Source organism: Nothobranchius furzeri, chromosome 7 (genome assembly GCF_043380555.1).
Source record: "Nothobranchius furzeri strain GRZ-AD chromosome 7, NfurGRZ-RIMD1, whole genome shotgun sequence".
Classification (NCBI taxonomy): domain Eukaryota; kingdom Metazoa; phylum Chordata; class Actinopteri; order Cyprinodontiformes; family Nothobranchiidae; genus Nothobranchius; species Nothobranchius furzeri.
Window position 1 is genome coordinate 43698652 of NC_091747.1, and position 14528 is coordinate 43713179.

The 14528-nt window shown below is 41.1% G+C and overlaps 1 protein-coding gene across 1 annotated transcript; it reads left to right on the top strand.

Moving 5' to 3' along the window:
• The first annotated feature begins 4729 nt into the window (after nucleotides 1-4729).
• Nucleotides 4730-10030, top strand: impa2 (inositol monophosphatase 2). Its single transcript, XM_015954802.3, has 9 exons — nucleotides 4730-4787; nucleotides 5089-5190; nucleotides 5544-5677; nucleotides 6921-7025; nucleotides 7264-7309; nucleotides 7425-7533; nucleotides 7622-7730; nucleotides 7956-8107; nucleotides 9674-10030. Exons 1-9 carry the CDS (start codon nucleotides 4758-4760, stop codon nucleotides 9790-9792), a joined length of 906 nt encoding a protein of 301 aa, XP_015810288.3. The 5' UTR covers nucleotides 4730-4757; the 3' UTR covers nucleotides 9793-10030.
• The last annotated feature ends 4498 nt before the right edge of the window (nucleotides 10031-14528 follow it).

A 14528-nucleotide genomic window follows, 5' to 3' on the forward strand; every position in this document is an offset into this window, starting at 1 on the left:
TTCACCCATGTGAATTCCATAATAGTATACAGCTGCAGACCCAGAGACTGCAGATTCATGCCGACATGTCCCACTTAGGCTGAGGCCTGACTTCCAGCTTAAAGTGACAGTGTGCATTTTCCCTGGCGATAGGGGGCAGTAGATACCTAAATCATTGCAAGCTAGCAATATTTTTGTGTTGGAGTAAGACTTTACCAACGGATGCCCATTAGGGTCAAAAAGCCCTGGGGAGTGCAAACGTCAGCTAAATAACAAGCAGATCGGACTCCCTTTCATCACTGGCAAAAGTGGAGGTAAATGTGTAAAACAACAACATTAAAGAATGACGAAAGTTTTGCAACCATTTGTTACAAATCAGTAAATGCATTTTGTCCTCATGGGCTCCCGTAGAAGGAAACATGGCATCTAATATGGTGTAGTGTCAGGCTGTATAGCGTAACAACTGCATGTTTAATTATGAACAATAAGTTGTGATGATTCCATATAAATATCAAATGTCAACCTGATTGATCTTTGAATGTTTAATCAGAAGAGTTTAGGATTCTTTGCTTATTCAGGGACCATAAACACACTTCGTATTAATTCAGGCAGAGTCAAGTGTATAGTTAAAAAAAATTATTTTATTTTCCTAAACTAATTATAATGCATGACAAGCTGTGAATAATGATATGTGATGGAGTGTATGTGTAATGATGGAATGTGTGTGTAGTGGATATTTATTAGAACCTTTGTATCTGACAGAGATTGTGAATTCTGGGTGTAAAAGAATTTTGTGGTGTGCTATGTTTTTGCTATGGAAACCCTTTCTCCCTATCCCAACCTGGGCGGGACTGTGACCGGTGAAGGCCGTGGAACCATCTAGTCAATGTGCCCTCTAACCCAATATCTCCCTCCCCTGTCCAAACGGAGGTGATGGGCGCTGCTCCATGCGGCTGCAGGCACTGAAGTGAGGAGAGTCCCAACCCATACCTCCCCACCTATTGAACACTTATGTTGTGTATCATCTGAAGTCTGGGTGCATATCTGTCTGAGGTGTTTTTTTTTTTTTGCATAGCAAAGCAATCCTCTCTGTTGAGGGTAACTCTGAAGTGCCTTTTTCCCCCCTCCCCTGACTCTATCCTTAAATAAACCCTCTTTATCTATTACGGTAGCGCGACTCGTGTTGCGAATGACCACAGTCACCAATTCTTGTCATGTGTCTATGTATGTATGTCTGATCTCAGAACTGTGTGTACTGAAACTCTAATTTCCCTCTGGGATTAATAAAGTACTTTTGATTGATTGATTGATTGATTGAATGATTGATTGATTGATTGATTGATTGATTGATTGATTGATTTGTTGATTGATTGATTGATTGATTGATTGATTGATTGATTGATTGATTGATTGATTGATTGATTGATTGATTGATTGTAAGCAATAATGTTCATTTCAACTTCACTGAATTAGGCACAGATCATTCAAATATTTCATATAACATCTGGTTCATTCAACCATATGATTATTCAACTTATGAGTTGTAAAAGTTCACCTTTTATTCAGAGTGTGAAATACCGCAGTCTTATCAGAGGAAAGCTTTGTTTGGAGACATAGGCTGACAATCTTGTCTTCATGGAATGTCATCAAGCACTGCAGCATCTTCTGGGTTGTAGAAGATGGAATATAAAATCCACCTAGAAAATGGAATTATTTCTGTTGATGGCCGGTCACTATGTAGGTCAATATATATGTGAAAATTGATCCTTTATGGACATTACAATGCGGCGTCGCCCAGAGAGTTAGACCCGCTCCCATGTACTGAAGACCTGATTTTTATGATTATATGTTACAAAGCCGCCAATATTTTTCAATGACTGGGCTTCGTTTAATTAATTTTCAACTACATTATGATGGATGTTTCCATAAATGAATGTTAATAACTACACATTGTCTCTTTAAATTATTCATTCAGTCAGTCCCTGACGCTCACCCACCAAACTTTATAACCATCCAGCTAGCGGAAAATGGTTAGCATCTTAGGTGTGTTCTTGCTGTGTCGTATCTCTAATTCCATGCTGTAGTTCTTTTTTAAAACACAGCAGTTTTGTTTACCTGTTTTCCCGCTACTTTTCGTTTGCGGCTGCAAACTTCCTCAGTTTCCTTCCTTCCTTCCTCAGGAAGTTTGCAGCCGCAAACGAAACGTAGCGGGAAAACAGGTAAACAAAACTGCTCTGTGTTTTAAAAAAGAACTACAGCATGGAAATGGTTAGCGTTTTGGTACTCACAGCACTGGCTCTCCATCGGGTGGCTTTAACGTTAGAATGGCACTGGATTGAAGAAGTAATCCATTTTACCACTCAAAGTAAAAAAAACAAACTTAATCAGCTCATGGAGCTGAAATTCTATTTACCTGTGCATTTGTAGTAATGGAAGCAGGTAACTATAGGCGTCTCGTCCTTACAACTTTCAGTGGAGGCCTACAGCTGTGCTCCATCATAAAGTAGTCCCAAGTCTAAAATGGTGCCTATGATTCCTGTGTGTTACTTATTATTTTCACTTGCAGTCAGTCTGATTATTGAGGTCACAAAGCCGAATTAAAATCACTATTGAGTAACTTTATTGACTTTTTCACACTGAAGGCCAGTTGGTTCCATTTTCTTACTTTGTTTTATGCTAAAGCGAAGAGTACAGCCGGATCAGAAGAATGACTGGACTGATTACAAACAGTTTTTTCTTACTTATCAAACTATGGGAAATATGGAAACAGATTAAATTTTACTTTGGGGTGGCAAGATTGTACTACATTTTGTAAAGAGACTGATTTTTTTTCTCCTTATCTTTGATGTAGCTTTAAAATAATTATTGTTGTCTTCTTGGGAATATTAATATTAAGGAGGAGAAGGGGCAAGGCGATGTCTTGTGAGGCCAGGTGCCTTGACATTAAATACAACAGAATGTCACCTAGGACCTCTTAGCCATCAGCCATGGCTGATTCAAAATCAGTGTAGAGCAGAGTTTTAACCTGAAGAGGGAGAAATAATTACGGTTTTTGGCTGAAATCAAAAATTTTAAACAAGATGCATGAAGATGCCAAAATAATAACTGCACATGTCTACAGGGGGATGTTGGAAGCTGACCGCCTCCATTTGGAAAACCACCTGCTTTATTTCACTGTGGAGGCCATTGGCAGCTCTTTTAATGGCAGATTGAGACATCCAAGATGTAAAAGGGAATGCTACCATAGGTCATTCACTCCCACTGCAGTAAGACTATATAACTCCACTACTGGGCTGCATGGTGGCGCAGTTGTTAGCACTGTTGCCTCGCAGCACGAAGGTCGCAGGTTCAAAACTCAGCGGTGGCCTTTCTGAGTTGCGTGTTCTCCCCATGCATGCGTGGGTTTCCTCCGGGTACTCCGGTTTCCCCCACAGATCACAACATGCCCTATAGGTTATAAATTGTTAGTCGCTTTGGATACAAGCATCTGCCAAATAAATAAACATAAACATACCTAACTGGTACTGGCATTATCACTTTTCACTCTAACATCAGTGCTATATCAGTACATGTGCAATACCCGGATGTACACTTCTATGCCTGTGTCCTTTATGCTGTTTCTTTTTGGAGACTCAGTTTTCAATTTTTATTTGTTATTCTAATTGCTGAAGGTTACAATAATAGCCTACGCCCCTGTGTATTTACCTGTATTAGTGTTTTCCTATTTAAGTGTATGTGCTGTCTTAACAAGTGCATTTTCCCCACGTGGGATCAATCTATACTATTCTATTCAAACTCTATTGTTTAAAAGGTAAAATAGAAAGTAAGTAAAAATTTATAACAAAAGAATTTAAACAATAAACTCCAACTCACTCTCATTCACAATAAAGCTTAAAAAAACTAATTGATGTGTATTTGTTAGAGAAATCCAATGTAAGTACAGTATTTAACCCAGAACATAGTATTATCGAAATACTTTCTGGTAGGAACTGACCACTTGTTTGCTATAAGGTCACTAATGTAGGCTATAAGACATAACACGATAAGAACTGTTATGCAGTGAAAATAAATGTAAAATGTAAGCATTTGAAAAAACTTTCTCTGCTATACTAATGTGCCATTTAGCCAACCAAAACACACAGAATAAAAGGCAGAAAGAAAGAGTCTCACTCGACTTTGCAAAAGTTGGCAGCCCTGTCTCAGGTGCAAGATTCTGCATCAGTGGACAGGATTCTGGCGCTGTGCAGCGAAAATGTCTTATTGTGTCTACTGCCATCTACTGGCATAAAATGAGTTGCATGTAAAATATTTGTACTATCACCCTTTTCAGATTTTTTTTGAATATATATATATATATATATTTTACATGATATTTTATTGGGGAATCCTGCACTACACAATTTCTTCACACTTCAAAAACAAGTTATTTATTTAGCAAAAAATGGTATAGTCTCAGATATATGTTAATGTCTAGAAGAGATTAATAATTTTACTTTCTGTCCAAAAGTCCTAAAATTTATGAGCAACCTGAAGTTTAACAGCTACCTATTAATGATTAATAGAGATATGAGCACTGTTAATTTAAAAATGTAACTTTTTTAGACAACAACTAAAAATCTGTTTTTCTCTATTTTTCCTAGGAGAAGTCTGATTGGTTACTGTAGAGGCACGTGACAACCTTTAAGCCAATGAAAATCTAGTATTTGATTCCACTGTCAATAATTAACCAATAAGATTAGGTGTTTTCTTTAGTCCCACCCACTGCTAGCTAAAAGTATATGCGAGGACGCTTCACTGTCAATCTACAGGTTAGTAGAATGAGATAAAAATCAGTCTGAATTATTAGTTTTTGTCTCTTTTTACTCCTCATATTAAAGCTTTTCCACAACCGCTTGATATATTTCATTGTTCGCTATTTGATTATAGTTATATTTAAGTTAACTGCTTCTTTTTATTGTTTCCTGTAGCTAACTGTGGAGCTAACCAGTGCTACATTGCTAATGTTTTTGCTTTTTAAAACGTTTAGTTAGTTTTTTATAACTAGGAAATAATCCCACCCGCACTGGGTGATAATGTGATTGACGGAAGTCGCGTGTCTTCCTCCTGCAGGTCCGTAGAGCTCACCATCAGCTGTTGTTCTGCATCAACATGAGTGATCCTTGGCAGGAGTGTATGGAGTTTTGTAAGGAGCTCACCAAACAGGCAGGGAAGGTAAGGACGCTTCATTTAAACTGACTATTTTTAACGATCTGACCCAGAAATGTAAGAGAACTTCAGACGTGGATTCAGTTCTGTCAGTTTCACTTGGAGGTCAAAGGCATGCAGCTTCTATTATTATTGATACTTTGTCAACAAGGATGCATAAAAAGTAGATTTGTACAGTTTAGAACAAAAATATTCAGATGCTGGAGCTTGTCTGTTTAGTCAGGACATTTGTGAAACATCAGCAGTCATGGATGTCATAATTAGATGTCTCATAGAGAAATTAGGACCACCTGTCAACATGTCACCTATCACCCTGTTAGAGCAGCAGATGTAATTAGCCTATGTTGTGCTTCTACCAGATGATCTGCGAGGCGCTCCAGAAGGACATAGCTGTCATGCAGAAGAGCTCACCAGTTGACCTGGTGACCGAGACGGACCAGAAAGTGGAGCAGCTCATTATTTCTTCCATAAAAGAGAAATACCCCACACACAGGTACTCTGCTTCACTGGAAACAGACCAGAAGCATGTGAACATAAACACGCAGTGATAATCAGATCACAGTTTTGGTCTGATTGTTGCTGCATCAGACCGCTCACCATAATATAAAACATGAAAACATTGTAATAATAAAATATTTGATTTATTAACTGAACTCATTCAGTAACTTGCTGCTCAAAACCATGTGCACCGCATTTATTTAGTTATTTTCCTCATTTAATTTTCTAAGTCTGAATTAATGAGTATCTCAGCAGAACATTAATGTGCATTTACACTTTTTGCCCTAACCCTTCCATAAGAATTACTTGATAAACTAAAAAAAAAAAAAAAACGGGAGAAGTTATGAACTTGTTGCTCAATTATTAAAAAAAAATCTAAATCACAGTTATTTTTGGTCATTGTAAAACTTACCTTACAGAATTACTCATATTTTAAACAGATTGATTATTTGTGTTCATGTCATTTGATTAAAACTGAAGATTGAACTAAAAATAACTTATCATACAACAATTATTAAAATGAAATATTTCAGCCTATTTATGATAGATAATATATCAAACAAATATTTTTGTAACATCAGGCTGAAACACACGCAGAGACCATCTAATTAAACCTAATATCCTACCACGCTGCTATAACAGAAACCTGTAGGTCCAATCAGGGAGTCGGTTTTCAACATGCTGCCTGTGTGTTGTCCCCTTGTTCTGCCATCTTTACTTGAGCTATTGTTTTAGACTTCATTATAAGTCACGTGTGAGTTTAGCCTACAGAAGGGAAGGAAGTGTGTATCAGTCGTAAAGCATTTCAAAATAAGAGCATGCTTACGAAGCGGAATGTGACAAAGTAACTAATTTTTTCTGATCGTTTGAAGCAGAAATCAAAGTTAAAATTCAAATCTGAAAGTTTACCAACGCAAATAAATGTAGAAATGTTTTTTTTAATTCTGTGAGTGAGGTGTCGGGACGATTGGCTCCCACCTCCTCTGTTCTCCCTTTTGTTTCCATGGCAACAGCAGAAAGATGGAGTTAATGCTGCTTTGATTACAGGACTTTTCTCCATGTTTACATATTAATGCACTTAAATTTTACATTTATATTTAAAAACAAAGGCAGCAGATTGTTTTACAGACGTCCCCTGATGAACGTATTTGAGGCTGTAATAGAAAAAGAAACAGCTTTAATGTTCACTATAATTAATTTTACAGTCATGTGATACAGTCTTGTGTTTCATTCTGAAGCTTCATCGGAGAGGAGTCGGTGGCCGCGGGCGCCCCCAGCGTCCTTACGGACAATCCCACTTGGATCATCGACCCCGTCGATGGAACCACCAACTTTGTCCACAGGTACGGCCGAGCTGGGCTCAGTTCTGCCTCAGCAGCCCGATACCTCGCTCGCTTCTATCTTCCTCCTTTTTTCCTATTTTTATCTTTTAATTAGCTTTCTTTCCTGGGATTGTCCTCTCTCGGATTGTCTTCAGGGATAATTAGACAGCCTGACTGATAATAGAAACCGACTCTTCAGCTGAAATCCAAAGGGAGTTCATTAAATGGGTGTTTCATATTGATCCTGTCTGTTGTTCAGGTTCCCCTTTGTGTCTGTATCAGTTGGATTCACCGTGCATAAAGAGGTGAGCTTTAATTTATGCAAATCCCACATTTTTCTGCTGTGATTTCCTGATAATCAGGGATATTAGCCCTGCTGTGAGTTCTGGCTCTAATCTGCTTGCGTTGCTGTGGTCTCAGATAGAGTTTGGGATCGTCTACAGCTGCATGGAGGACAAGATGTACACCGCACGGAGAGGGAAGGGTGCTTTCTGCAATGGAGTCCCAATCAAGGTGTCCGGGCTGGAAGGTGAAAACCGGTCTCATCAGAGCCTGGAGCTGCAGTTCTGAGTAAATCCACCAGGTGGAGCTGAGCTTCTGCTTCTGTTTCTCCCCAGACATCAGCCAGTCGCTGGTGCTGACAGAAGTGGGCTTCAAGCAGGATGCAGAGCACTTTACGGCCATGATGGACAACATCAGGACCATCCTGACCATACCTGTTCACGGGTTAATAAACCCCATAAAGTCCTCTGCTTGGTTCAGACCTGGAAACAAACTGTTGCTTTGGCTGTTTTAAAACTTTATTTGGTCACATTCAGTTCAGTGCTGGCCAGTCCTGCTGACTGTGTTCTCCCACACCTGCTCCAGGATCCCGTTTAGATGACCGTTCACCAGATCTTCAACACATCACTCAAGGTTCTGACCCAATTCTGTCATTTTTCTAACCCCTAGGATCCGCTGTCCAGGCAGCGCTGCTGTAAACATGTGTCTGGTAGCCTCTGGGGTGGCGGACGCCTACTACCACATGGGCATCCACTGCTGGGACATGGCCGGCGGGGCGGCCATCGTGACCGAAGCTGGGGGCGTTATCGTGGATATTTCAGGTGAGCGAGTCAGGACAGGCGGAGCGGCTGCTGCTCTCCTCATGAATGGTTACCGAGGGTCCGCCCTCCTGCTCATAAACATCTGTGATGTCAGCCAAAGCTGGCTGAAGCCCTCCGTGGTCCAGATGGGAGTTTAGAAAACAGCCAGCATGACTTCTTTGTATCTAAAACTAGTTTATGAATGGTTTATGAACTAAAACATGAGCATCGACCCCACGGACAGACGGGGACCTCCTGTTGCTATTGGCAACATTTTATTTACAGCAGCATCAGCATCTTCAGCTGGTCTCTGAATGTTTGGAGGTGAGGAAACCTGAGTGGGAGCGTTTACAGATGTCCAGCTGTGTCCCAGCTCCGCAGACGGAGAGTTTCCTCTGACTCTTTCACCTTTGACCTCTTAAGACAGCAAGCTTTTTCATGAGTTTAAATGGGATTATCAAACATACATCATCAAAGGTTTTAAGGGGATTTTTCAGCCACTTCCCATTCTTCCTGAACAGCGTCCGTTTGGAGAAATTGAGTTTCTGTATTGCCCAGAGGGTATTCCATCCATCCATCCATTAATTTTTATGTGCTTATTCGGAGTCGGGTCACGGGGCAGTAGCCTAAGTCGAGAAGCCCAGACTTCCCTCTCCCCAGCCACTTGGGCCAGTTCTTCTGGAGGAATCCCAAGGCGTTCCCTGGCCAGGTGAGAGACATATGGGCCATTCCCATCTGTACCAGGTCGGCCCGGGCCGGGTAGCGTAGGTTGTTTACATATCTGGGTGGCCTGGTATTTTTCCGGGCCAACCAAGGCTCATTCTCAGCCCTCTTCTCGAGGGGGTCTGCTTCAGGCCGACCAGGGCCAACACACCCACTGCTGACAGCAAATTCACACCTTCCATTAGAGCAAGCCTCTGATTGGTGGGTAGAATCAGCCCACATGGGCTTTAGACAAGGATGTGTGGAATCAACCGGGCCAGGCTGGGGCCGACTGGGGCTACCCGGCCCGGGCCGACCCGGTACAGATGGGAATGGCCCAATAGTCCCTCCAACGTGTCCTTGGTCTCCCTTTAGGCCTCTTCCCGGTTGGACGTTCCTGGAAAACCTCACCAGGGAGGCGTCCAGGAGGCATCCTCACCAGATGCCCAAGCCACCTCAACTGGTTCCTCTCAATGTGGAAGAGCAGCAAATCTGCTCCGAGCCCCTCCCGGACGACTGAGCTTCTCACCCTATCTGTGAGGGAGACCCCTGTCACTCTGTGGAGAAAGCTCATTTCGGCAGCTTGTATCCGTGATCTCGTTCTCATTCCAGCCCAGAGGGTAATCTAAACATTAAAAGCCAAAAACCTCCATCACATCCTTCAGGATTGATGTGCTAACAGCTAGTTTTAGACCAATGCTATCTGTGAGCATCTCCAGTACCAAAATGTGAAAACCCTCCTATTGAATTTGTGAAGAGTCATGATTACATGTAAACAACAGTGAAGAGCTTTGATCTTCGGCTGAAGGACACAAAAAGCTATGTTTCTGAGCTGAGGCTGCTCCAGAAGCTTTCTACAAAACTTAACTCTTCTCCGTTCACCAGGTGGGCCGTTTGACCTGATGTCTCGCCGGCTGATCGTCGCCAGCAGCAGGACGATCGCCGAGCGCATCTCCAAAGCGTTAACCCAATTTCCCGTGGGCCGCGACGACAAGGACGACTAGTGAAACCTCCCCTCACTGTTGTCGTGGAAACCATCAGCTGTTTGCGGTCTCACATCCGTCTCTGCCGTAAGGATCAAAACGATGCTCTTACCTCTACAGACAAGGGAGGCGGTCTGCTGAGTTCAGACTTTAGTTTAATGTTTTTACTTCTGCATAAAGTCCTTTTTTTTTTTTTTTTTGTAACTTATAAGAAATGCACCTGTTTTTACTGGATTCTTTTATTCATTTAGACATAAAATACCTCACGTTTGGACCACTGTTGTCTTATAATCAAAGGTATTTAAGTTAATGTTTAGATGATTTCTGCTGCACTTTACAGGGAGTGCAGAATTATTAGGCAAATGAGTATTTTGTCCACATCATCCTCTTCATGCATGTTGTCTTACTCCAAGTTGTATATGCTCGAAAGCCTACAACCAATTAAGCATATTAGGTGATGTGCATCTCTGTAATGAGAAGGGGAGTGGTCTAATGACATCATTACCCTATATCAGGTGTGCATAATTATTAGGCAACTTCCTTTCTTTTGGCAAAATGGGTCAAAAGAAGGACTTGACAGGCTCAGAAAAGTCAAAAATAGTGAGATATCTTGCAGAGGGATGCAGCAGTCTTAAAATTGCAAAGCTTCTGAAGCGTGATCATCGAACAATTAAGCGTTTCATTCAAAATAGTCAACAGGGTTGCAAGAAGCGTGTGGACAAACCAAGGTGCAAAATAACTGCCCATGAACTGAGAAAAGTCAAGCGTGCAGCTGCCAAGATGCCACTTGCCACCAGTTTGGCCATATTTCAGAGCTGCAACATCACTGGAGTGCCCAAAAGCACAAGGTGTGCAATACTCAGAGACATGGCCAAGGTAAGAAAGGCTGAAAGACGACCACCACTGAACAAGACACACAAGCTGAAACGTCAAGACTGGGCCAAGAAATATCTCAAGACTGATTTTTCTAAGGTTTCATGGACTGATGAAATGAGAGTGAGTCTTGATAGGCCAGATGGATGGGCCCGTGGCTGGATTGGTAAAGGGCAGAGAGCTCCAGTCCGACTCAGACGCCAGCAAGGTGGAGGTGGAGTACTGGTTTGGGCTGGTATCATCAAAGATGAGCTTGTGGGGCCTTTTTGGGTTGAGGATGGAGTCAAGCTCAACTCCCAGTCCTACTGTCAGTTTCTGGAAGACACCTTCTTCAAGCAGTGGTACAGGAAGAAGTCTGCATCCTTCAAGAAAAACATGATTTTCATGCAGGACAATGCTCCATCACACGTGTCCAAGTACTCCACAGCGTGGCTGGCAAGAAAGGGTATAAAAGAAGAAAAACTAATGACATGGCCTCCTTGTTCACCTGATCTGAACCCCATTGAGAACCTGTGGTCCATCATCAAACATGAGATTTACAAGGAGGGAAAACAGTACACCTCTCTGAACAGTGTCTGGGAGGCTGTGGTTGCTGCTGCACGCAATGTTGATGGTGATCAGATTAAAACACTGACAGAATCCATGGATGGCAGGCTTTTGAGTGTCCTTGCAAAGAAAGATGTCTATATTGGTCGCTGATTTGTTTTTGTATTGTTTTTGAATGTCAGAAATGTATATTTGTGAATGTGGAGATGTTATATTGGTTTCACTGGTAAAAATAAATAATTGAAATGGGTATATATTTGTTTTTTGTTAAGTTGCCTAATAATTATGCACAGTAATAGTCACCTGTACACAGATATCCCCCTAAAATAGCTAAAACTAAAAACAAACTAAAAACTACTTCCAAAAACATTCAGCTTTGATATTAATGAGTTGTTTGGGTTCATGGAGAACATGGTTGTTGTTCAATAATAAAATTATTCCTCAAAAATGCAACTTGCCTAATAATTCTGCACTCCCTATATATAATCATGTATTCTGCAAATGTGCAACTATTGTACTGTATTTATTCCTTTTCAGGTCCAAAACACACACAAAAAACCCCTGAAAGTTACACATTTGATGTCTTTTGCACTTGAAAAACAAATAAAAAGCTCTATAAATGTAATTCAGATTCATGTTTAGTCATATTTTTGAGTTGCAGTCAGATTTAACTTCCAGCCCTCCAGAGGCCGTTTTCAGCGTGGGCCTACATGCCACAGTCATAAAATAGACATAAACGATTAGCAGAAAATCTCTGCAGGAAATGTGTTGAAAATCCCACAACTTAAACATTGATGCTCTGTGTAAAGACTTGTCGGCTTTAATGAAAGAAATCACCCTCATGTTCCCAAACCTTCCTGCATGATTCTGCTCCACTTCCAGAACAAAAGACGCTCCTCCCCCTTGCTTCTCCTCTGTACCCTTGTAGCATCCTGTTTCCCAAATCCACACTGTGATGCTGCTTTGACCTAGAAAAGTGATAAATCTATAAAGTAAAGGCACAAGCTAGAAAAAATGTCTCTGGTGGCGAACGGGGAAAGAGCATAAACAGAGAACAGGCCCCTGGACAGAGAAAAATGGTAGAAAAAGCAGCTGTTGTGATTTAGTGGAGATAAAAGTCATTACTCCATGTAAAATCCCCTCCGCTGCATTTCTCCTGCCCTTTCTTTCAGTCAGCGCTGCCATCTCCTCCCAGGCCGATATGTTCTATTAAAGATGCCATGCTCTCCCTAGTCTCCGCAGACTTCCCCTTTCCCAACAGTTTGTGTTTGCAGATGCCTAATAAATGGTTTTAAAGCACTTCAGTTGTGCAAACCCAGATTTTATGTGTTGTAAGAATCAGCAGTGCGTGTTTAGAGCCGAAGTCGACCAGTTCCCCACCACACATCTGCACAAATCCCAAGATCTTATTGTACTCATTGTAGAAAACTTTGATTGATTCCAGTTTGGAGATTTATTTTTGACAGTATTGATGTGCTAATGGCTAGGCTGGGTGAGGTCAAGACTAAAGTGAGTTTCTGCCATCTTCAAACTGTTTTTAATGGATTTTCTAAGCATTTGTCACATTAATATTGTTGTTCACTTACTAAACAGCCTCTGTTTTGATAAATTCTGTTTACCTCCTATGGGACTGACACGCTAACGGCTAGTCCTAATCTAGCCAAGACCAAAGTAGATTTATGACTTCTCAAAACAACTAAAGGCATTTTGACGTGTGCTTCTGTTGTAAAGCTATAAGCAGGGATGGACTGGGACAAAAACTCAGCCCTGGCATTTCTCGGTCCCTCCGGCTTGTCAGGAGGTGGGGGGGGGGGGTGCTCACAGACATTTCTCCAGCCGTCAGAGCGGGGTTGGGGATGTGGATCGGATTGGTCCCCATCCGTTTGAGGAATTTCAGTCTGGTTTTAGAGAGCATCACAGCACTGAAACTGCATTAGTGAGAGTTACAAATGATATTCTCATGGCCTCAGATAAGAATCTTGTGTCTGTTCTAGTCTTGTTAGATCTCAGTGCTGCCTTTGACACAGTTGATCACAATGTTCTTTTAGAAAGACTTGAACATGTTGTAGGGATCAAAGGAACAGCGTTAGGCTGGTTTAAATCCTACCAGTCTGATAGATTTCATTTTGTAAATGTACATGACAAATCTTCTTCATACTCCAGGGTTACTTGTGGAGTACCACAGGGTTCAGTGCTTGGACCAATTCTTTTTACTGCATATATGCTCCCAATTGGAAAAATCATTATACAGCACGGGATAAACTTCCACTGTTATGCTGACGATACTCAGTGATATGTATCCATTAACCCTGATGAACCTAATCGGTTAGTTAGATTACAGGCTTGTCTTGAAGAAAGAGAAAATTGGATGACTCAAAACTTTTTGCTTTTAAATCAAGACAAGATTGAAGTTCTCATCTTTGGACCAGAAATTCAGAAAAGGAAATTGCTTAGTCAATCACCTGACCTGAATGGCATTAAATTAGTCTCCGAGAACAAAGTAAGGAACCTTGGTGTTATCTTTGACCAGGACATGTCATTCAAAACCCAGGTTAAACAGGTTTGTTGGATTTTCTTTTTCCACTTTCGGAATATTGCTAAGATTAGAAGCATACTTTCCAGGAGTGATGCTGAGAAACTAGTTCATGCATTTTTTACATCAAGACTAGATTACTGTAATTCATTGCTCTCAGGAAGTCCACAGAATGTAGTTAAAAGTCTTCAGCTTGTCCAAAATGCTGCAGCTAGAGTTCTGATGAGAATTAAAAAGAGAGATCATATCTCTCCTGTCTTAGCTTCCCTACATTGGCTGCCTGTTAAATTCAGAGAATATTTTAAGATCCTCCTTCTCACATATAAAGCTCTTAATAATCAATCCAATCCAATCCAATTTTATTTATATAGCACATTTAAAAACAGCATGTCAGCTGACCAAAGCACTGCACAGAGTTAAACCTAAAAACCTATTCAAATTCACATACATACACATTAAACACAGATTAAAACTGTCATGAAATAGAAACACCTAAAATCAGAACAAAAGTTTAAAACAGCCAATAAAAAGAGAAGTCAATAAAAACAGAAGTCAGTAAAAACAGAAGAGAGTCACAGCATAAAAGACCGATCATTGACCAATAGCTAAATTAAAAAAATGTGTCTTCAGGCTGGATTTAAACTGTGCCAGTGAAGAAGCTTGGCGAACTACCAGAGGGAGTGCGTTCCAGAGTCTGGGGGCAGCAAAGGCGAACACACGCTCCCCACGAGCTTTATACTTCATTGTAGGGACTTTGAGCAGTAGATGATCAGCAGACCTTAGTGACCGGGGGGGGGGGGGGGGG